The 25,646-nt window shown below is 38.4% G+C and overlaps 1 protein-coding gene across 1 annotated transcript in view; it reads right to left on the reverse strand.

Annotated features, from left to right (window-relative positions):
* The window catches only part of corn (cornetto), a 552,907-nt gene that overhangs the window by 115,722 nt on the left and 411,539 nt on the right, over positions 1–25,646 (reverse strand). The window contains exons 7-8 of the mRNA XM_067142064.2: positions 19,189–19,286; positions 10,615–10,834 (exon numbers count right to left, since the gene is read on the reverse strand). Coding sequence (XP_066998165.2) covers positions 10,615–10,834; positions 19,189–19,286 — 318 coding nt within the window. The remainder of the gene's footprint in view (positions 1–10,614; positions 10,835–19,188; positions 19,287–25,646) is intronic.

Raw genomic sequence — 25,646 nt, forward strand, 5'->3', positions numbered from 1 at the left:
GAATAATATGGTACATTACCTTGATTAGTCATACACACTGGAAAAGAAACAGATAACAGAACAAATCAAGCCCCAGCTTCATCAGGAGGGAAGATTGTCCCACATATATTTTGATAGGCAAGTGGGCCTACCATTACAATGAAAATTCACTAACGCAGTCTTCATATGAGAAAAGACGTTTGGTGATTTCTCCCTCACGTTTCTAGGGTAACGTTAAGAGCTATGCAATTTAATACAGTCTTGGTCACAACGTGTACTCTACCTAACCTACAATTCTTTATACAATATAGAATTCTGTAGCGAAGAACGGGTTAATCAGCTAGTTTGTAATAAGAAAGAAGTAATAATGCTATGAAAGGTCCTCCCAAGCATGGCAGTATTTTACTAGCAGTCCAGGTAGAAAATCTGCTACTTGTAAAATTTGCAGTCAAATCTATTGTATAGGAGGAGGAACGTCAAATTTATGGAATCACATAAAACGGGCGCATCGTAAGGACATGGTACAAATACAGCTGCACATCGCAAAAGTAATACCATTCCTACGTATGGAAAAAAGTAAGTTGCATAGGAGTGTGACTACTTTTGTATGCGAAGACATGCAGCCAATGAGGTTTGTAGAGGATAGAGCCAGACATGTAGCTTAGATCCTTTCCAACAGAATGAAAAAAACTAGGCCACCATAGCTCAATTGGTAGAGCTACCAACGTGAACTCGGGAGGTTGTGGATTCGGATCTCACTGGTGTCTGGTTGGCCATTTTTTCCCGGTACATAACATCTCTTCGACTAAATGTACGTAACACGACCTAATAGGTTAAAAGTTGATTTCGATTAAATGTGGTCATGAAAATCCAATATTCATTGACCCTTAAGTGAACTTGCTCTTGCTTACCTTAGCTTACCTGCTACATCGTTACAAGCATAGGAGGTGTTTTCATGTGCTGGACATTTTCTTTCAGACCGAAGGTAGTCGCTTTCTGCAAAATGATCTGAAACTCTGATATTTCTGAATGGAAATTCCTCCTGTATAACACCTGTTCCATGCAATACAAAACAATGACGGTACTTCCCTTACTGTCTGTGTACAACGTGATGTGTCTTGATTTTAATGCTTGTCACAAGATGAAGAATTGAGTTCATTTGTATACTTTACTTATTTCCATTACTGATGTTATCTTAACAAATTTTTCATTTCACTCCTTACCACATAGTTATAAATGAAATGTTTGATATTATATGAGTTTAGGCACATTTCAAAGCACTAGATTTCGTTTCGTCAGTTATCACATTATGGAATACGGTACGTTTAGCCATATGCATTAATATTTATTGTATGTATTTTTTCATTTGTATGTTTATTTCTTTATTTATGGCTACTTGATATGCCTCATACTAAGCACAGATGTGTAACTACACTGTTTCTTACGTTATGTGTTAAATTTATATTACATTATAAAAATTGTGCAAATAACCAATAATAGATAGTACAGAGCATTGTACCAGTGATAATAATTGATAATCTTCTTCATAAATGGAAACTGTAGCTTAGAAGGTCAATATAAAGTTTAAATTTACCGCTTTTAAGTTGTACTCGGTTCTGTACTCGGTTTAACCGAGTAATGATGTCACAGTACTTGCTCCGAACCGAACCGCTCCATCCCCACCACTAATTAAGGGCATTTGTAAGGCTAGGTTATAAATGAGATGTAGAAAACATGTTTTGTTATAATAATAAATTATTAGTCTGTGCAAATCCATTAATTAGAACAGGACTGTCTCATCTGTTTTTCTTTGAATCACTGGATCCTTTTGAATTATTTTGCGGACTATAGGCCAACTGAATTTTGCTATTCTTGCAGTCCCAGTAACTGCTCCTTCTTCCAACTTATTTCTTCCTATGTAATCATGAACTTTATGTAGGATTGGGATTGTTTGTTGTTTGATGATGTGGTACTGCCACCATTTTCACACACTGTTTACCAGTGGAGCTGCACCGAGCAGCTCTGGAGGGGCTGTCTCTGACTCTTCCACCCCTAGTCACTGCTTCCAGTTAAGATGATGATGATGATGATGATGATGATGTTTGTTGTTTAAAGGGGCCTAACAGCTAGGTCACCAGCCCCTAATGGTACAAGATGTAACGAAAAGATATGATAATTAAAATGTTAAAATATATCCACTGACTAGAATTTAAAATAAATGATGATGAAAAATGATACGAGATTAAAATAATCAGTGGATCTAATTTGCATTGCCTTATTTTCTAATACAAATATATAAAATACAGATTACAATGGAATAAGGCATTGCCTTGAAATATACAGATATAGATCATTCAAATTAGAAGTTAAAATAACACTTTAACATATGCAAACATGAAATAAACTAAAATAAAAAAAGCATAGTTAAGCAAAAATACATTATTACACACGATAAAAAATGCCACCACCCCTCGTAAAACGGATGACGAGGTCTGCCGACTGCTCGTCATCTCGTAGGATGCGTGAAATGGCATTCGGGAGTTACAGACTACGGTGCAGATCGGCCAGGTCCATGCACTCCGTACGGATGTGTACCATGGTTAGATAACCGCCACATGTACACACCGGGGGGGGCGTTCACCCTTCAGTAGGAAGGAGTACATTACCACGCCACGGCCAATCCGAAGACTACATAATACCACTGCTTCTCTCCGAGAAGACTGAAGCGAAGTCTTCCATACGTTTGTAGTTCCTTTTATTGCTCTCAGCTTATCTGAGAGAGTGGTGGCCTGCCACTCCATCTCCCAGTGGGACATAACCAGATGTCTCTGCTGAGAGAGAATGTCACTGACAGGAACACTGTAAGGCAATGAGGGGAAGGAAACAGCCTCCTTGGCAGCCCTGTCAGCTAACTCATTTCTCTCTACACCCTCGTGGCTGGGGAGCCACATAAACGTAATTCTGGTGCTTGCATCCGAACACCCGGCCAGCAGGTCCTGGATCAACTGCACCAGAGGGTGCCAAGGGAAACATGTATCTATAGATTGTAGCGCACTCAAGGAGTTGGTACACAGCAGAAATTGCCTGCCTCATTGGACAGTGTGTATCGCAGGGCTTCACAGATGGCATAGGGCTCTGCTGTATACACACTACAGATTTTCGGTAGAGGAAAAAGAAACCTGTTATTGTCAACAACAAACGCACAGCCTACTCCCGCTTCTGCCCTCGAACCATCCGTGAAAACAACGACTGAATCAGGGTACCGGCAAACAACGAACAGGAAGAGTCCCCGATAAATAGAGAGGTCCGTGTTTTCCTTCAGGCCGGTGAGCAAATCTAGAATGATTTCAGGTCGTTGTATTATCCAAGGAGGTACCCTACTTGGTCGTCTGACAAGACAAGAAACTGAAGGTACATCAAATTAATCTGTGACTGCTATCCAAGCGTATTCCAACCAGCTGCGTTGCTCGAGGGTAAGCAACGTACAGCCGACGGTTTCCATTGTAGAACACACAAGGATAGCTCGGGTGAAGTGGCATCTGTCGCAAATTTGCAGCGTAGGACAGAAGCGTTTGCTGGCGCCTCTGGTGTAAAGGCGGCACACCAGATTCAGCGAGCAGGCTAGCAATGGGGCTTGTACAAAAATCTCCCGTTGCCAACCTAACTCCGCTGTGGTGAATGCTGTTCAGTTGGGCTAGGGCACTCTGCCTTGTTGTTGCTGTTCCATATGCTGCACTGCCGTAGTCTAATCTGGATAAAATATGTGCCCTATAAAAACGTAGGAGCACCGTGCAGTCTGTCCCCCAAGTTGTGCCACTAAGAAACTTCATGATATTCATTATATTAAGCTCCCAAGATAATTTGCTATTGCAAAGGAGCCCAAGAAATCGGTGTCAACTATGGGAAGAGCGACATTCCCTAAATAAAGCTTAGAATGTGAGTGAAGAGTGCACTTTCAGCAAAAGTGTACAAGAGAGGTCTTTTCAGTTGAAAACTGAAAGCCATGTTCTAAAGTCCACTGTTCCACTCTCCTAATAGCTTGCTGTAATTATCACTCTGCGACTGCCATATTGTGCAAGCAATAATGCAGAGCAAAATCGTCCACATATAGCGATGGCATTACTGCTGAACCAGCAGCTGCGACGATACTGTTTATGGCAATCGCGAACAGAGTGGCACTAAGAACCGATCCCTGTGGGACTCCATTTTCCTGAACATGGTATTGCGAATATGCCCTTCCTACTCGGACACGGAATAGATGGAGGGACAAAAAATTTGCAATAAATACTGGCAGGTTACCTCCGAAATTCCATTGATGCAGGACTGAAAGGATGCCATATTGCCATGTGGTGTCATAGGCCTTTTCTAAGTCAAAGAAAACAGCCACCAAATGCTGTTTTCAGAGAAAAGCGTCCTGGATAGAACTCTCCAGGCGTGCTAAGTGTCAGTGGTCGAGCGATCGGCTTGAAAACCACAAAGGTATTTGGAAAAAAGTCCTCTTTTCTCCAGGCACCACCCAAGTCGGCGATTCACCATCCTCTCAAAAAGCTTACACAAGCAGTTTGTAAGACAAGCATGTCTGTAACTTCCTGCATACTTTGGATTTTTGTCAGGCTTGAGGACAGGAATTACTATGCCCTCTTGTCACTGTGATGGAAACTCACCCTCTACCCAGATTTGGTTGAACACACGAAAGAGATATAAAAGATTGTCCTCATTAAGGTGTTTCAACATCTGGTTATGAATATCTGGTCCGGGGGCCGTGTCCACTCATAGCGCCAAGGCGCTGCGGAGTTCCCACTCCGTAAAGTTCTCTGAAGCTTGAGTGGCAACACTGAGTTAATGTCGTTCTGCCTCCCGTTTCAGAGCGAGAAAATCACGATGGTAATTCCCGGAGCCAGACACATCCGCAAAATAACAGACTAGATGATTAGCAATCATGGGTGGCTCAGTGAATATATTGCCTGGAAAGGAAATTCCCAGTTCTAAAGATGAGCCTTGGATACTTGAAATATGTTTAAGTTTAGTCCACACTTGAGACGATGTTGTATGTGATATCATAGACGACACACATCTTTCTCCCATGAAACTTTCTTACTCTGTCGAATAAGAACTCGCGCCTGAGCGTGGAGTTTTTAAATGTTACCAAGTTGGCCACAGTAGACTGCCTACGATAGCGTTTATGAGCGCGACTGCGCTCTTTTATAGCTGCTGCAATTTCTTCGTTCCACCAAGGAACGAATCTTCGGCGAGGAGTCCCTGAAGAGGATGGAATGGACTCCTTAGCAGCAGCAAGAATAACTTGTGTTATGTAAGTTTTATCGCCGTCTACACTTCAGCCAGTTGCATCGGTAAAGGTAGCTAGGGCTATGAACTTTGGCCAATCAGCATGTTTAAGAATCCATTTAGGAGGAGCTTCCATAAATTTTTGTTTCAACATAGTAAGAATAAGAGGGAAATAGTCACTGTCACAGAGATCAACGTGTACATTCCACCGAAGCAGGGGAACCAGTACTCGGCTGCATACACTAAGGTCTGTGCGAGAGTATGTGCCGTAACATACGCTGAAATGAGTTGGTTCACCTGTATTCAAAATACATAAATCCAGCTCTCTTTGTAATATTTCCAACTCCCTTCCCCTGGGGCCAGGCTGAGTGGCTCAGACAGTTGAGGATCATTGTAAGTATTTGGGGATCATTGTAAGTATCTAGGTGTTAATTTAAGGAAAGGTCTTCATTGGGGTAATCACATAAATGGGATTGTAAATAAAGGGTACAGATGGGATTGTAAATAAAGGGTACAGATCTCTGCACATGGTTATGTGGGTGTTTAGGGGTTGTAGTAAGGATGTAAATGGGAGGGCATATAAATCTCTGGTAAGATCCCAACTAGAGTATGGTTCCAGTGTATGGGACCCTCACCAAGATTGCCTGATTCAAGAACGGGAAAAAATCCAAAGAAAAGCAGCTCAATTTGTTCTGGGTGATTTCCGACAAAAGAGTAGCGTTACAAAAATGATGCAAAGTTTGGGCTGGCAAAAATTGGGAGAAAGAAGACAAGGTGCTCGACTAAGTGGTATGTTGCAGGTTATAAATTTCATTTTTTGTCCGTATTGAAGATCTACTTGTGATATAAATTCTTATAATTTTGTTAAATACCACCTATTCAATACAATAAAAACGTAATAAAAACTTACATATTTATTAAGTTGTTGATATGGTACATGTTTCGCTCCCTTTTTTGTGAGCATCATCAGCCAAATATCATTTACTCTAGGTTATATAAGATCATGAATCTATTCTATTGGATTAAATTTATATGTTTTGCTCCTTTTTCGTGAGCAACATCAGCTAAATATAATTTACTTAAGGTTATATAAGATAATGAATCTATTCTATTGGATTAAATTATGCTTGTAAACCTGACTGACAAGTCTTTATAATATTTTACAAGTCATATAACAATAAAATTATGTCTTTAAGTTAAAACATACTTGTCTAAAATCTATCTAAGTTTAACATTTTATTGACGAAACTCATCTGGTGAACATCCATTAAAATTATTTTAAAAAACCGTTGAGATCTGGCTAACTGTATTGATTCGATGTTGCTTGGCTTGTATGATTGTCGTTGAAACTCTGTTAACTATATTAACAATTTTCTACAGTTGATAATTTCTTACGTTATGAACATTTAACTTGTTCTCGATGTTGCTGAAGTAACATTTGTTCAAATTGTATTGGCATTAGATAGATTTTAGACAAATATGTTTTAACTTAAAGACATAATTTTATTGTTATATGACTTGTAAAATATTATAAGATTTGTCAATCAGGTTTACAAGCATAATTTAATCCAATAGAATAGATTCATGATCTTGTATAACCTTAAGTAAATTATATTTAGCTGATGTTGCTCACAAAAAAGGAGCGAAACATATAAATTTAATCCAATAGATTAGATTCATGATCTTATATAACCGAGAGTAAATGATATTTGGCTGATGATGCTCACGAAAAAGGAGCGAAACATGTACCATATCAACAACTTAATAAGTATGTAAGTTTTTATTACGTTTTTATTGTACTGAATAGGTGGTATTTAACAAAATTATAAGAATTTATATCATAAGTGGTACGTTCCGAGCTGTCAGCAGAGAGATGGCGTGGAATGACATTAGTAGACGAATAAGTCTGAATGGCGTTTATAGAAGTAGGAAAGATCACAATATGAAGATAAAGTTGGAATTCAAGAGGACAAACTGGGGCAAATATTCATTTATAGGAAGGGGAGTTAGGGATTCGAATAACTTACTTACCAAGGGAGATGTTCAATAAATTACCAATTTCTTTGAAATCATTTTAAAAAAAGGCTAGGAAAACAACAGATAGGGAATCTACCACCCGGGCAACTGCCCTAAATGCAGATCAGTATTGATTGATTGATTGACCCCAACCTAGCAGGTTCGATCCTGGCTCAGTCCGGTGGTATTTGAAGGTGCTCAAATAAAACAGCCTCGTGTCAGTAGATTTACTGGCACATAAAAGAACTCCTGCGGGACTAAATTCCAGCACCTCCGCGTCTCCTAAAACTGTGAAAGTAGTTAGCAAGATGTAAAGCAATTATTATTATTATTATTATTATTATTATTATTATTATTATTATTATTATTATTATTATTATTATCTTCCCCTGGGGCAAGACATATCAGAGCCCCATATATGGTGATGGGCATTATAATTGCCCAATAATAGGAATGGAGGTAGAAGGTGATCTGTAACATCAGTTACATCATTTATATTAAGAGGCTGGCCTGTTGGAAAGTAAACATTTCACACTATGAGCATGACAGGCAGTGGTACCCGCACCGCAACTGCTTACAGTGGGTTTTTTAGAGAAACCTGTTCGCTACAGGTATCAGAACGAACAAAAATACCAACGCCACCGGACACACGGCGAGCATAATATCGCTCTGTCGAGGTTGGGTGATCCCCCACCCTCGAACTTTTACTCTTTGCGACTTTGCTCTTAGGAGCAACAGCCGCCTTGGGCGCAGCGATCTTCACGGGTGGAGATGTCATTAATGATGAACCTGGGAGACTCTGAGCTATCATGCTGTAGTCTAGTGTGTTGGCAGGTATATTCTTGGAATATAACTTTTCCTGGTAGAAAAAGACCATCCTGGGTGTTGATCTCCTGGATCTTCTTCTGACTCAGATATGTCGGACAGTTCCGATCTCGAGGAGAATGAAGACCAGGGCAGTTAGTGCACCTGTACAGAGTGTAGCACTCTTCCGTACCATGAACTGTTCTTCCACATGTACCACACACAGACCGATTCGAAAAACGATACCATATGTTCGAATCGCTGGCATTGATAGCATCGCATAGGAGGCGGGATGTACGGCCTCATATCTCAATGATAAGTTGTTACCTTGACTTTTTCTGGTAACACAGAAAACTTGAAAGAGGCAATGAAGGCACAAGTGGCAGCATCTTCACACCGTTGACTTTGCACGTAATGAGCTGGATGTGTGTCACGCCACGGTTCTTCAGGTCTTCCATAAACTCATTGTCAGTGTTCAAAATAAGGTTGCTGTGGAAGATGATTCTGCGAACCAGATTCAACGATTTGTGCTCCTCCACTATGACGAGGATTTCGCCAAAGTGGTCGCACTTAAGCAACTGATCGGCTTGGACTGCTGTGCGAGTCTTCAAAAGCAAACTACCGTTGCGCATTTTCTCGAGATCTTCAAGTTCACCATAGACGCCTTCAATGTGTCTACTAAAATGGATCGGGGCCGATGACCTTCGATGTTAGGCCCCTTAAAACAACAATCATCATCATCATCATCATCATCACTAAAATGGATCGATTTTACCAGCTTAAAATCGTGCCCACCGGTTCTGGTAGCAACCAGAAACCTAGAGAAGCTGGACCCCATTCCTTCACGCTGCGCATGTTCCCAGGGGGTTGAACCCCTCAAGGAATCTGAAGTTAAGGACTTCGGTGGGGACCACCTTGGGCAGGTCGAAGACGTTTCGAAGCCATGTCTAAAATCATCCTGCCCAAATGCCACCCACTCCGATCAGGGACCTCTGTAGCCGAACCAAACAGCCAAGGCAATACCCACCTGGTCGTAACCGATATTGCCTGGGGTCCAATGTTGGACGATGCCTAATACGAAATGATTGAAGCAATGAGCACTAGGACTCCCCTCCTCCAATAACCCGCAACAGCATGTACCACATAATATGTACAGAGTAATAAATATAGAGAAAAATTTAAAAAACAATTAATATGTCTTTCTGGCATTCAGCTGTGCGGGGACCTGTGTTGTCAGGTGGATACTACTGCACGCGTACTTGGCGCTCCCACCCGCAGGCTTCCCAGGGTCACGGGATGGCCTTCAAGCGTAATCGCACACCTAAGAGGTCCATCTCCGAGCAGCACGCACATCATTAATTTTGAATCGGTCAACAACTAACCCTCAAAAAAAAAAAAAAAGAAGGAGGGGACCGATGGTCACATGACCCTTTTACTCGCCTCCTACGACAGGCAGGGATTGTGAATGTATTCATCCCCTCCTATCCACATGGGGTCCAACACATGATACCAAACCGCAATCCATGTCTGTGCCTAGGTCGCTACCTTTAGTCGCCTCTTACGACAGGCAGGGGATAACGTGGGTGTATTCTACGCCTGCGTCCCCCACCCACAGGGGGTGCTTCCAGTTAAGGTGAGGATCCTGAGCCAGAGTAAGGTACCCAGTTACTTCCTCCTCCTCCTCGAACTAGTGTTTTAACATATCCACATGGCTTTATTTCTTTCTCCGCTATTTGAAGCTACACTTAAAACCATACAACTTTTTTATATACATATTTAAAGCCAGCCATACATTGCATAGTGTAAAATAATATTAACATTGATGCTTTCATGGCCCATACTTGTAGACTTTCGTGCTTATGCCGTGTCATGAAACGATAATTGCTTGATCTTGTTTTAACATTTTATTTAGTTTTTTACTCTGGTTTTCCACGACCATTCTAAATGAAATACTAATTTTATTAATTAGACAAGAATGCACCATTTTCACTCTGTCTACAATTATTAACTGACCAATGTCCGGCTCCATGGCTAAATAGTTATCGTACTGGCCTTTGGTCACATGGGTTCCGGGTTCGATTCCCGGAAGGGTCGGGAATTTTTACCATCACCGGTTAATTCCGCTGGCACGGGGGCTGAGTGTATGTGTCGTCTTCAGCATCATATCATCCTCATCACGAAGTTCAGGTCACCTACAGGCGTCATATCAAAAGACCTGCACCTGGCGAGCCAAAGTCCTCGGACACCTCCCTGCACTAAAAGCCACGCGCCACTTCATTTCAACTGACCAATTTAACAAAATAATTTAAATGTCCCCAGAAATTTGTTACAATGACATATGCTTACGTGGAAAGCAAACATACTTAACCTCCAACATACTACTCTTTCAAGTGACTATGTTAGAATCAAACAAAGCACTAAGTAAAACATGCAACCTCTTGGCAACTAGAAATTCAGGAGTCACATTAAGAAGCCATGCAAGAGAAGTTGAGAGAGGAAAAGAGCACAGCACTACGCCATCCTACTAACTGCCATATTTCGCCCATTGATCCCGGCTCCCACTACCTCCAGGTCCTTCTCCGAGATATTGTAGGAGGAGACGAGTTGCTCTACGAGTCCGTCGAGCCTTGAGGTGAGACCAGAGAGTGCAACAGCTGCACCAGACACGGCTGCCCCTTGCTGTAACAGGAGCTCCTTGCTGCGCTTCTCCAGACCATTTAGTCGAGCCTGAAAAGCAAGGCTTTCCTGCCTGGAACACAAACAGTAACACACAATTGGATGAGAAGAAAACTTCAGTTTTTGAATATCAAGACACATGTTTCATAGTGGCGAAACGTGAGAATTTTCTTTGGGGAAGCTGAACAGAACACAATCTTTCATGAGATGACGATGAGAATGACATGTGGCCTCCAGAGAGGCCTGGTGCAGATTTTTGAGCTGACGACATATTAGGCAACCTTCACAACTATGAGGATGTGGCTCTACCTAAGATGACTTCTAATATTGAAGATGGCACAAACACCCAATCCCATTTTTGACAATGTGACCAGCACCATTGTCGCGTGTAGGCAAGTGTGCGGGATCTCTGACGATACGAATGACATACTTCCGTGCATTATTGACCTTATTATACAGGTAAACAATGGAGAATATACTGTAATCTAAGAACGTTCTCCGAAGGAAAAGATGGCTGTTGAAAACGAACCCCGGAAGGATTAAAAATGATCGGTTTATGATAAGAATAAGTACATCGAAAAACTACTGCCTGTTTCCAGTCATTCGATAGGGTCAGGAATGGAATGAATAAAGCCCCATCTAGCGGCGACAATAGGAATTGTGCCGGCTGTCGAAGCACTCCTCTGGGGCAATGATCGATGAATGAGAAATGAAATGAAATATTGGACAGTGTTGCTGGAATGAATGATGACAGGGAAAACCGGAGCATCCGGAGAAAAACCTTTCCCGCCTCTGTTTTGTCCAGCACGAATGTCACATGGAGTGACCGGGATTTGAACCACGGAACCCAGCTCCAAGAGGCCGGCGCACTGCCGCCTAAGCAACTGAGGCTCTTTATAAGTACATTATGAACAGTAAAATCAATTGGTCTCACCTCCTTTTACACCCCACCGCCGTTAAATTAAAAGAAGATGTGTTTCTTTATGTTTAAAGGAGATTCCAAACACCAATGTTCACGTCTATTACCTTCAGTTTTGAGATATAAGTATCCCCATAAAAATAATTCACTTTTTTCACTTCCTTTCACACTCCACCCCCCCCCCCCCAAGTGAATTTTCCAACAAAAAAAATACTTGTTTCTTTAATAGTAAAGGATCTTCTAAATACCAATTATCACGACTCTAACTTCTTCAGCTTTTGATTTATGTGTCCTCATGAAAGGAATTCAACTCCTTTTCACTCCTGCCCCCCAAGATGGTTTCCACCGCAAAACGTGCTTTTCACTGTTTTTAAAGGAGATCAAAATGCCAATTTTCACGTCTGTAACAACTTTAGTTTTTATTAGATGTATGTATTCTCATACAATTAACTCAATTAATTTTTCAATTCTTTCACACCCTCCTCCCCCCCCCCTTCATTGCATTTCCGAGAATATGTGTTTCTTTACTTTTAAAGCAGATTCCAAATATGAAATTTCACGTCTGTAACATCTTCATTTTTGAGATATCAGTAGCCTAATTAAAAGAATTCAACACCATTTTCACTCACTTTTACCCCCCCCCCCCCCACCGCAACCCAAGTGGTATTTCCGAAAAATAAAAATACACGTTTCTTTATTTTTAATAGAGATAAAAAAATACTATATTTCACTTCTGTAACATGTTAAGTTTTTTGAGATATACTGTAGAAATTCTCATTTTAGAATTTCACCCCTTTTTAGTTTCCATTAAGTGGAGTTTCCAAAAACAAATCACCTATGTTTCTTTACATTTACAGGAGATTCCAAATACCCACTTTTAACGTCTGTAACATTTTACGTTTCTCAGATATTCTGTAGATATAGTCTTTCAAAAAATTCACCCCAATTTTTCACTCCTGTTTAACCGCTATTAATTGGATTTTCCAAAAGCAAAAAACTGCATGTTTCTTTATTTTTAAAGGAGATCCCATATACATATTTTCAATTCTGTAATATCTTCAGTTTCTGAGATATATGCATCCTCATTACAGGCATCAACCCACTATTCACCCTTTTACACCCCTCCTATTGGGATTTACAGGAAAAAAAAAATAATAATAATAATAATAATAATAATAATACATGTTCCTTTATTTTTAAGGGAGATTCTAAATACCAATTTTTACATCTGTAAACTTTTAAAATTTTAAGATGTAGACACACTCATTTTAAAAATTCATCCCCCTTTTCACCGCCCATTTTTTGGATTTTCCAAAAATGAAAAAATACATGTTTCTTTATTTTTAAAGTAGATCCCAAATACCAATTTTCAGGTCTGTAATATATTCAGGTTCTGAAATATAAGTAGCCTCATTAAAGGCATTCAACCTCTTTTTCACCCTTTTCCACCCATCCTATTGGGATTTTCCGAAAACAAACAAATACATTTTTCTTTACTCTTAAGGGAGATTCTAAATACCAATTTTTACATCTATAAACTTTCAAAGTTTTGAGATATAGATACACGCATTTTAAAAATTCACCCCCTTTTCACCCCCCCCCCCCCATTAATTGGATTTTCCAAAAAAATAAGTGTTTTTTAAAGGAGATCCCAAACACCAATTTTCAGGTCTGTAATATCTTCAGGTTCTGAAATATAAGTAGCCACATTAAAGGCATTCAACCCCTCTTTCACCCTTTTAACACCCTTCCTATTGGGATTTTCCAAAAACAAAAACAAAAACAAAAAAAAACAAAAAAAAGTGTTTCTTTATTTTTAAAGGAGATTCTAAATACCAATTTTTACATCTATAAACTTTCAAAGTTTTGAGATATAGATACACGCATTTTAAAAATTCACCCCCTTTTCACCCCCTCCCCCCCATTAATTGGATTTTCCAAAAACAAAAAAAAATGTGTTTCTTTATTTATAAAGGAGATCCCAAACACCAATTTTCAGATCTGTAATATCTTCAGTTTCTGAGATATAAGTATTCTCTTTAAAGGCATTCAACCCCTTTTTCACCCATTTTCACCCCTCCTATTGGGATTTTCCAAAAACAAAAAAATACGCATGTCTTTATTTTTAATGAAGATTCTAAATACCAATTTTTACATCTGTAAACTTTAAAAGTTTTGAGATACAGATGCACTCATTTTAAAAATTCACCTCCCTTTTCAACCTCCTATTAATTGGATTTCCCAAAAACAAAAAAATACGTGTTACTTTATTTTTAAAAGCGATCAAAAGTACCAATTTTCAGGTCTGTAATATCTTCAGTTTCTGAGATATAAATACCGGTATCCTGATTAAAGGCATTTAACCCCATTTTCACCCTTTTTCACCCCTCCTATTGGGATTTTCTGAAAACCAAAAAATATGTGTTTCCTTATTTTTAAAGAAGATTCTAAATACCAATTTTCACATCTGTAAACTTTTAAAGTTTTGAGATATAGATACACTCATTTTAAAATTTCACCCCCCCCCCCCTTTTTATCCCCTTGGCGACGGAAATCCTCTCTTAGCGAGCACCTACATCTTAATATAAATATATCCCCAAAATTTCATTTCCTTATGTCCAGTAGTTTTGGCTCGGCGATGATGAATCTGTCAGTCAGTCAGTCAGGACAAGTTATTTTATATATATAGATAATAGCACTTCAACACGGAACAAAAATGAAATTTAAAATAGCTTATAAAATGAGGCCACTAGGCAAGATGAGGAGCGAGGGGCATATATGAATCGGTCGGAGCTAAAGGGTAATAAGTCACAATATGTCTTTTTTTTTTTTTTTTCCTAAGCGAATATATAACCAATGTGATGCGCTTTGAATGGTGAAAGAAGGAATCAAGTCAGACTTCTCCCTCTTGCCTGAATCATGTACCATGAATTGTTATATGGTGGAAGAAAGAATTAACTCTGAGTTGATTCCTTATAGCGCCGTATCTTGAATCTAATGTTGGCACCACCGACATGCACGACCTAAATTTCTTTCTCTGCAACTCCTCGGCAATTTTGCGCTATAATATTGTCATTGTTTACATTGATAAAACGTGGAAGAGGGGTTTGTCATGTCGCCAAAACGGAAAAGGAATGACACTTCCCATAAAAAGAATGTAATCAAACGTGCTATAGTGAAAGGTTTAAAATACATAAATCATAGTGGAAATGTTGTGAATGAAAAGACAATAGGAGACGACTGCAGGTAAGTAGTTTGGTTAGTTTATCATGCCATGGTTTGTCACTAAGGCACATTTCCGGTAATGAATACAGTGCACTATTTCAGCATGGTTAGTATTTTTACGAATCTTGTTTCCAGATGTCAGAGGAAATGTTTCCAAACTATAGGGGATGATATGAAAAATGGTATTTTCACGGCCTTTCACAATATGCCAGACAAAAGCACACAAGATGTATACTTACAGGGTCTCATCAAAGCGGTGCAAGTTAAACAGCGCAGACCTAGGGTAAAAGATGGCCTACAAGAAAACAGACGCATTGCAAGTTTTCAATACTTTGTTATGGATGGGGCGTAGCTTACACGCTATAGGGACAAAACGAGTGTTTAATCTGACACGAAGTCTGCTTAGGGGTGAACAACCGATAGACAAGAGGGGCAGAACACCAGCTGTGAACAAGATTTCTGCAAATGTGATTCAGAGCATTGATGAGCACATCAGATCATTCCCGGTGAAATCTTCGCATTATGCTGGGAAAGAAATGCAATACTTAGATGCCAGATTGGATGTTGAACAAATTTTCATGAAATGTACTGCACTACACACCTAGAAACATCATTCAAGACTAAATCTACATTACACAATGTTTCCGCATATCCATTTCAATGGTCATTTAATTTATACAGAGCTAAAAGGCATTAAGTCCGAAAATTGTTAATGTTTATTTCTCAACTGTATATAGCAATTTACTGTCAACGTTTGTCTCAGTGAAGTGTCTTTTCATTATCTATAACATAGAAATCTTCTGATACAAATATATAAAACAGTTTAAACAGTGCAAGTTTTTTGCTTCTCCTGAAAAGTTGTAAGAACTGACATATTACCTTTTAGCTCCGACCGATTCACATGTATTTTTTTATATTCGCTTTTGTATATTATTACAGCATGAATTCGCCACACTCATGAGAGTGATAATAAATTCTAAGAAAGGTGCTCAACTTGTTTTCTTTTGCAATTTACTTTATGTCTCACTGACGCAGATAGATCTTATGGCGACGATGGGATAGGAAAGCGCTACGAGTGGGTAGGAAGTGACCGTAGCCTTAATTAAGGTACAGCCCCAGCATTTGCATGGTGTGAAAATTGAAAACAACGAAAAACCATCTTCAGGGCTGCCAACAGTGGGGTTCGAACCCACTATGTCCCAAATGCAAGCTCAAAGCTGCGTGACCCTAACCGCACAGCCACTTGCTCGGCGCTGGACTTGTCAAGCATGCACCAATATTGATGGATTTACTAAGGAAGCCATTCCAAGGTTTATGTACGGTAAATAATATCAGGGCAAGGTAACTTCACAAGGAATCCACTATGAGATTACTTATCTTAGATTACATTCAGGTAAGATAACTTCTCAGAAATGTTTTGGGCATGCATACTGCTCTTTTAAGCTTATTATTACTATGACTTCCATAAAGAACCATAAACCTGTCATTTTCATGGATGAGACTTGGATTTTTATGAATGTTGAATATTCATATACCATTATGAGACTGAAAAAAAGAAAAAAACACCATAGAATACTGTAATTTCATTATATGATTTAGAGTCAAATGTGGATTACTATTTCAGGATTATGAACTATGCCTCAGAAAGTTGGAGTGATGTTGATGTCCACTTACTGTACAACTGCTGGAAGAAATGAGGGCTTTGAACTTGGTATGTTTTTACATTAGTTTTCCTGTTATTGACTGGGTAGTAAGAGAAAAGGCACTATGACATACTTGTGGCAGTGTTCTATCAATGGTTCTCCTGGTCTCCGCTGTTAAGGGATCTGTCGTCATTTTAAAATTTTAACACCAAGAATTAACTTCAGAGGAGTATTTCACTTAAAACCCCTGCAGTGTATTTTCATGTAATATTAGTAAGGTGATCGATCACAAGGAAATTTTCAAGGGGGACATTGTTTCTAAGAAAGGAGGACTTTTCACATAATGGAGGACAAATGAAGCATTAAGTGAAAGAGTCATATTACATACCTTCCTCTTGTGTAGATGAACATGCTGAAGTCATAGCAGCCATTTTATACTGATACTTGTTGACAGCACTTACTTTTGAAAGAAGAGAGAAACTGTTTACGTGTAAAATTCTACTAATCTAATGTGCCATAGAAAGTAGGAGGTGGTGTTGAAGGAATGATCTATCCACCTACAGTACAACTGGTTGTTATCCATGCTGGAAGAAAAGAGGGCTTTGAACTTGGTATGTTTTTACATTAGTATTCCTGTTATCATGTATTGAAATTATGATTCACAACTATGATTCCCTCAACTGACTCTATCACTCTTTTGTCCACTAGACGTTAATTTGACAAAGAACTTTTTCAGTCGTTGCATTGCAACTTTGAATAGTAAAATAAAACTGGTAAATTTTCAGTCCCTACATTATGGGCCTTCCCTAATTGAACCTGGGATCCCTGTGATCAAAGGCCAGCACGCTAACCACTTTTCCATTGAGCCGGACTTTTAAAAGTTAACTCCACTGCTTATTCTGCATGGAAATTTTTCCTACATCAGAAATGGCAGTATACTTCTGAACTTTGCAGAACTGTTCAAAAAGTTTACAATCATCTGTGCTCACACCTTTGGATTGTAAATATTTGAGACAAGGAAGGACTCCTTTAAACTTGATATCTTTTATAGATTAAAGTTTCATCAGCTTAAAACACTTATATTCCTTTCCAGATATCCAATACAAATTTCATAAAAACCAACAACATTTTCTGAAAACACTTTTCATTCACTCTGGAAACAATTTTCAGAGAGGGAATTCAAAGACTGCTTGACTTTAAGAGGCATGAATTGTTTATCGACTCATCATTTAGTGAGGTCAAAGCTGGACTTCTACTACAGAATTATTTTCTTTTTCAACTGTTGACATTTTGTTATGAAAGATGTGCATAGTGAAATGAAAGAAACCACAGATACAGTTCAGAGAACTCATTTTCAAAGAAAATCCTGATTTTATTAGGACAGATTTTGTTGCCTGTGAAAGAAAGTATGATTTCCAAACTGAAAATAGTTTAAGCATTCTCTCCACAGCTGGAAATAAACATACACCTAATTTTGCTGTGGCTTAGAAGCTGCTGATAGTCGATCTCAACAAACTTGCTAACTAAGGTCATGAACTTTTCAAATTCATACAATTAAGATGAGTCTCTCATTTTCAGAATACAGTAATAATAATTGTACATATCAACATAAAGGCAAGAAATGTAATAATAATAATAATAATAATAATAATAATAATAATAATAATAATAATAATAATAATAATAATAATAATAATAATGTTATTGGTTTTATGTTCCACTAACTACATTTCTTACAGTTTTAGGAGACACCGAGGTACCAAAAGTTTGTCCTAAAATGAGTTCTTTTCCATGCCAGTAAATCTAACAACACGAGGCTGACATATTTGAGCACCTTAAAATATATCTGACTGAGCCAGGATTGATCCTGCAGAGTTGGGCTCAGAAGGACTTGCGCCTCAACCGCCTAGGGTCAGAAGGACTTGCGCCTCAGCCGCCTAATCTACTCAGTCTGGCACCAGGAAATGTATACATGTAGGTTTTTTTTTTTCTTTTCTTGTTATTTCCTTGGTGGGCTTGAAAACTGACTTATGAATATAATCATTTATTTCACACGGCTGTATGAAGGACACTACTACATCTCAAGTTCTTTGATCAATGCACCGAGAGAGTTTGTTTTGGTAATGTTTAGTGATTTTAACATATAACTAGTCAAGTTTGCAGCAATGATGAGCCTTACTTAGGGCACTCATATTTGCTTTGGTGTTTTTTTTTTTTTTAAGGGAGCAACGTTACACAATTTCACATATAGCTCAGGAATTCCAAAATTTGTCAGCATTGGACCTGTGCACTGGAACTAGCAGAAATTTCTAACAAGCTCTTTCAGTACAAACCTGGAAGGAGTAGTCAAGATTTTGAAGGGAGGAAGAAAGTCCATTCGATACTCCATTTCATACGATGTTGACATTTAAAATATATCTGGGGACACATTTGGTGATTACCAAAAGAAATTAAAACTCAGCAATAGAGTACTAGCTTTTCTGCCACCTAGCAGGTTGAAATTGACATGCAGGCAGCCAACATGCCATCAAACAAAAATGCCTGCACACACAATGAAAAAAAATCTTTGGCTGGGGTTTAAGAAAAATCTAGGTTTCCTTATGAGGTGAGAACAGGTTAATGAGACTGCTAGATTCTCACCTCCTCTGCTCACTGATGCGGACTAGATGCTTGCACTCTTCTTGCTGCCGCTGTAAGTCTGCTTCTCTCTGCATCAGCTGTTGCTTTAGTCTAAGGATCTGAGAAGAAATACAAGAATACACTTACTATTACTATCAAGGACAATCGGGGTAAAGGCTTCCACTACTCATAACCTATATTATAATAAGGATACACTAAGCCCAGCCCACAAGGATACGAACCAGCTTGGAGTAGCAGTAGAGAAAGTAGCTCCCTATTTCATTACAGTCAGATAACAACTAGAGTAACACAACCAGACAAGTAGAGATTCACCCAAAACCACAGCATGAATTTTGTATACAGAAGCTTACAAACTCAGTCTGTTGACTGCATTAATGTCCTCAACAACAATGCCAAAAATAGAGATATGAATGTCATGCATCTCAACATAACTGGAATTAAGACCAACTTTGATAAGCGACTCTGCCTGTTAGATGAGATTAGATTCTCAATAGATGTTATCATTCCCTCAGAAACACCGTTGATATAAGATATACCTTTTAAAATATCAAATTATAATAAATATTTTGCTCCTCCTGTTAATTCAACTCATGATAGTCTTAAAATCTACATTCGTTCAAACATTTATCATAATATACCTGTAATCCACACACTACCATCTGCAAATGCAAGGATCATAAATTTCTAATACAATAATGATTCATACTCTATTTTAGAAATCTACAGAACCCCATCTACAGGTGTTAGATCATTCATTTCGGAAGTTGACAACACAATTATAAATATCCCCCCAACTACTGTAAATATACGATAATAGTCAGTGATATAAACATTGTCACCTGGATCGGAATATAGCAAATATAGTAAAGAATACACTAATGTACTGAGCAAAACTGAATTCCTTCCACATGTAAACATTCTCACAAGGATAATAAGTTACTCCAAAACATGTATAGATCACATGTATGTCAAATCCACTAAGCTAACATTCTCTGCAGCTGTACCAATAACTCGCATCAGTGACCACGAACCAGTATTTCTCCTTGGTTATGAGACAAAGAACCGGGAACCAATATTGAATGACACACTAGTGTCAACCATCCAATATGAAAAATTAAAAAAGAACACAAAAAATGAACAGTGGATTACGATAATGCTGGAAACAGATGTAAATGTAGCCATGGACAAATTTATCGGAATCGTAACAAAGTATATTGAAGAAAATACTACCATCAAACAAATTAGCAATCGATCTAAATTTAAGAAACAGACTCCTTGGATAACCAGAGGTATCCTTACGTCCATACGCATAAGAGAAATTACATCAGCACCTCGTAAAGCAGCGAACAATTCGCAAACAAACCTCTGACACAGAATTAATTAATAGACACAAACAATATAGAAACGGGATCAACGGACTAGTTAAGGCAGCAAAGGAAACATATTTCTGCAATAAGATTGCTGCAGTTGTCTCAAACCCCAGTGATAAGTGGAAGATTATTAATGAAAGAGTAGGAAGAAATAAAAGTTCTGCACCAGTTTCCATTGCAGATGTATTTGTAGATTATTTCACACAAACTGGAACAAAATTAGCACAGTCCATAGAAAATAAAGGCCCACATTTAACAACAAATGATCTGGAAGGCAATAAAATCTCCTGTACCAATAAATCATTGCCTTTACAACCAGTATTAGAAAATGAAATTAATTAATTAATTAATCACTGATACAGGAATGAAATCAGCATGTGTACATGATAAAATATCTGCTAGGAAAATTAAATAAATAGGACCATACGTACTCAAACCACTAGCACATATCTTTGATCTGTCACAGTTGACTGGAACATTCCCAGATAGCTTCAAAATTGCAATAATTTCCCCCACATACAAATCTTGATCCAAAGACAACATGGAAAATTTTAGACCCAGTATCTGTAACTTCACACCTTTCAAAACTATTAGAGAAATGTATTAAAGTTAGGATCATAAACTTTTTAGTTGAACATAATATTACCTCCAAACCAGTATGGATTTAGAACAGGATTAGAAACTGAAGATGAGATTTATGCCCTAACGGATCATTTGTACAAATCACTTGATAACAGAAAGCGGACAATGGCAGTATTTCTTGACCTAAAGAAAGCTTATGACACTACAGAAATTAGATACAGTTGGCATTCAAGTTATTCCACACAATCTCATAGCTAGTTTCCTACACAACAGAGCGCACAAAGTTAAAATACAGAATAAAATATGTAAATCAAGAATTTTTCAATCCAGAGTACCACAGGGAATAGTACTTGGACCAGTGTTATTCCTGCAATATACAAACGACCTTTGTGATTTACAGATAGACGGTAATATTTTCTCATATGTTGATGACACAGTAATAATTTTTAATGGAGAGTCTTGGGAAAAGACTTTTAACAAGTGTAATACAGCACTGAAAACAATAAACAAATGGGTGAATGATAACTTTCTTACATTAAATGAAAAAAAAACCTATTACATTACCTTTCTGCACAGTAAAACATTACAACCCCCAGACCATTTAAAAATCAAGATCCATGCGAATAAATGTTCAGGTAATGATTGTAGTTGCAACGTGCCATAGAAAACAACCCACATTAAATACTTAGGTATTCTAAGGGAGAAACATCCAGATCTTTGCAATCCAAAGATAAGATTAAGCATCATAATCTATAAGTTTCATGTCCGTTTTGATTTTAATATTCACAGATATGAAGTTTTGAAGCTTCCACCTAATTAATACTTTATTTATTTATTGTTATTTTACAGTACCGGTTTCGACTTTCTGAAGGTCATCTTCAGCTGACTAACATAACATGTAATTGAAACATCACCAATACAATAAGAATGTCATATAGTATACGTAAAAACGTTGTCAATTCGCAATATTCTTCGTCCTAGTTTAAGTAAGTGATATGAGAGTTAAAACTTAAATACTGCTGTTATGTACATGGATGACGTATGTTTAAAATACAATGTTCTTAAAATATGAACGCCCACTGTTCCACATTAATACTTATAGCTAAATTGATAAAATATTTTGAGACACAAATGAGTTCATACGGCATATTGTACTTATCTTACTGTGTTATATTTTGTGATTAGCTGTGTTCGTCTACTGTTGGTATAATGGTATGGTTTGCTTGAAATGATGTTAACACTTATGTTGAAGTCAAGATTGTTGTCTAGTATTTGATGATGTGGAACTCCGTTGATCTACATTTGAATGAAACTTATTCTATTAGGTACACTATTGTTCAGCTTAGAGCTGTTTTATGGCATGGTTAAAGTCCATGTTAAAAATTGTAATTTGCCAAATAATATTTTGTAGACGTGCTTAGTGTATGCTGTTTTTTGTGTGCGTTAGGGTGGATAGAATCTATTTTTATTGTGTTGGACGTATGTGTGGGTTTTCTATATATTTTATATGTTACATGACTATTAACAAAGAATCTGTTAAGAAAGATTCATCAGTGAAACCAAATTACTAGAACAATATAAATAAAATAGACCCACACATAAAATTCACTATGGAAACGGAAAACAACCATACCATAAATTACCTAGATATATCTATAACCAGACACAAAAGTCATTCTCACTGCAGCCCAATTGTAAACATAAATGCCTTTGATTGATTTCAATAATCTACACTTCATTCTATACTCCCCCACTATGGCGAACATCTTTTCCCTTGGTACCCTGTCATATGCTTTCTCTAGATCTCGGAAACATAAACACTACTGTCTATTCCTCTCATAACATTTTTCAATTACCTGGCGCATACTGAAAATCTGATCCTCACAGCCCCTCTGTGGTCTAAAACCACACTGGTTTTCATCCAACTTCCTCTCAACCACCCTCCCTTCCAAGATGCCAGTGAATACTTTGCCTGGTATACTAATCAATGAGATACCTCGATAATTGTTGCAATCCTTCCTGTTCCCTTGCTTATAGATAGGTGCAATTACTGCTTTTGTCCATGCTAATCTTACTACTCTATGAAGCCATTTCATCCCTGCCTTCCTACTACACTTCACCATTTCAGGTCTAATTTCATCTATTCCTGTTGCTTTATGGCAATGGAGTTTATTTACCATCCTTTCCACTTCCTCAAGCGTAATTTCACCAACATCATTTTCTTCCTCCCCATGAGCTTGGTTGTTCGCGACACCATGAAGATTTCCTTTTACGTTGAGAAGATTTTCAAAGTATTCCATCCACCTGTCTGGTGATTCCCTGGGATCTGTTATGAGTTCACCTGAATTACTCAAAACACTGTTCATTTCCTTTTTCCCTCCTTTCCTAAGATTCTTTATTACTGTCCAGAAAGATTTCCCTGCTGCTTGACCTAGCCTTTCCAGGTTATTACCAAAATCTTCCCATGACTTCTCTTTGGATCCAACAACTATTTGTTTTGCTCTGTTTCTTTCATTTACGTACAGTTCCCTGTCAACATCGGCCCTTGTTTGGAGCCATTTCTGATAAGCCTTCTTTTTACGTTTACAAGCTGCTCTCACTTCATCATTCCACCAAGATGTTCGCTTTTTCCCGTCTTTACACACAGTCGCTCCTAGGTATTCCCTTGCTGTTTCTACTACAGCATCCCTGTATGCCACCCATTCTTTTTGTATACCCTGAACGTGCTTACTGTCCACTGTTCGAAACTTCTCACTAATCATAACCATGTACCTCTGTCTAATTTCTTCGTCCTGGAGATTTTCTACCCTTATTCGTTTGCAGACAGATTTCACTTTCTCTACCCTAGGCCTAGAGATACTTAGTTCACTACAGATCAGATAGTGGTCTGTATAATCGAAAAATCCCCGAAAAACCCATACATTCCTAACAGACTTCCTGAATTCGAAGTCGGTTAAGGTATAGTCTATTATGGATCTGCTACCCCTAGCCTCCCATGTGTAGCGGTGAATAGCCTTATGCTTGAAGAATGTATTCGTAACTGCTAAACCCATACTAGCACAGAATTCCAGCAAATGCTTCCCATACCTATTAGCTTCCATATCTTCCCCACATTAACAAATCACCCTTTCGTATCCTTCAGTTCTATTTCCAACTCTTGCATTGAAATCACCCATTAGCACTATCCAATCCTTGCTGTTGACCCTGACTATGATGTCATTCAATGCTTCATAAAACTTGTCAACTTCATCCTCATCTGCACCCTCACATGGTGAATACACTGAGACAATTCTCGTCCTAATTCCTCCAACTGCCAAATCTACCCACATCATACGCTCATTTACGAGCCTAACAATAGTTTTCTTGATAAACAGTCCTAACCCATAATCCGCCCTTCCCCTTTTAACACCCGTCAAGTACACTATATAATCATCTATCTCTTCCTCGTTATCTCCCCTTACCCGAATATCACTTACTCCTAGTACATCCAGATGCATCCTCTTTGCTGACTCAGCCAGTTCTACTTTCTTTCTTCCATAAGCCCCATTAACAGAGATAGCTCCCATTGAGTTCCATTTCGTTCGCCAAGTTGTTTGCACATAGTCCAAATAAGGATCTCTCTTCTAACAGGTTAGGGGCCACCGGTGGATTGTATAGTCCTAGCCGCCTGAGCACAAGGAGGGCCACGACTCGGAATATGTCCAAGATGCCCACTCCCATTCCATAGCAACTGGTATCCAGAATCACAGGACCACTTACTAGGCCACTCAGCCGTTGCCCATAGGTCACGAACTAGGACGTGACTACAATAACCCACACCGTGAACCATACCTAATAGAATAAGTTTCATTCAAATGTAGATTGACGAAGTTCCACACCATCAAGTACTAGACAACAAACTTGACTTCAAGATAAGTTTTAACATCATTTCAAGCAAACCGTACCATTATACCAACAGTAGACGAACACAGCTAATCACAAGATATAACACAGTAACATAAGTACAATATGCCGTATGAACTCATTTTATGTCTCAAAATATTTTATCGATTTAGCTATAAGTCTTAATGTGGAACAGTGGGTATTCATATTTTAACAACACTGTATTTTAAACATATGTCATCCATGTACATCACAGTAGTATTTAAGTTTTAACTCTCATACCACTTAATGTAGACGATTGCTTAAACTAGGACGAAGAATATTGCAAATTGCCATGGCTAAATGGTTAGCGTGCTGACCTTTGGTCACAGGAGTCCCGGGTTCGGTTCCCGGCAGGGTCGGGAATTTTAACCTTAATCTGTTAATTTCACTGGCACGTGGGCTGGGTGTGTTTGTCGTCTTCATCATCAATTCATCCTCATCACGACGCGCAGGTCACTTACGGGAGTCAAATCAAAAGACCTGCATCTGGCTAGCCGAACTTGTCCTCGGACACTCCTGGCACTAAAAGCCATACGCCATTTCATTATTTTCAGTAATGTTTTAATTACATGTTATGTTAGT

The sequence above is a fragment of the Anabrus simplex genome, chromosome 2 (genome assembly GCF_040414725.1).
Source record: "Anabrus simplex isolate iqAnaSimp1 chromosome 2, ASM4041472v1, whole genome shotgun sequence".
Classification (NCBI taxonomy): Eukaryota; Metazoa; Arthropoda; class Insecta; order Orthoptera; family Tettigoniidae; genus Anabrus; species Anabrus simplex.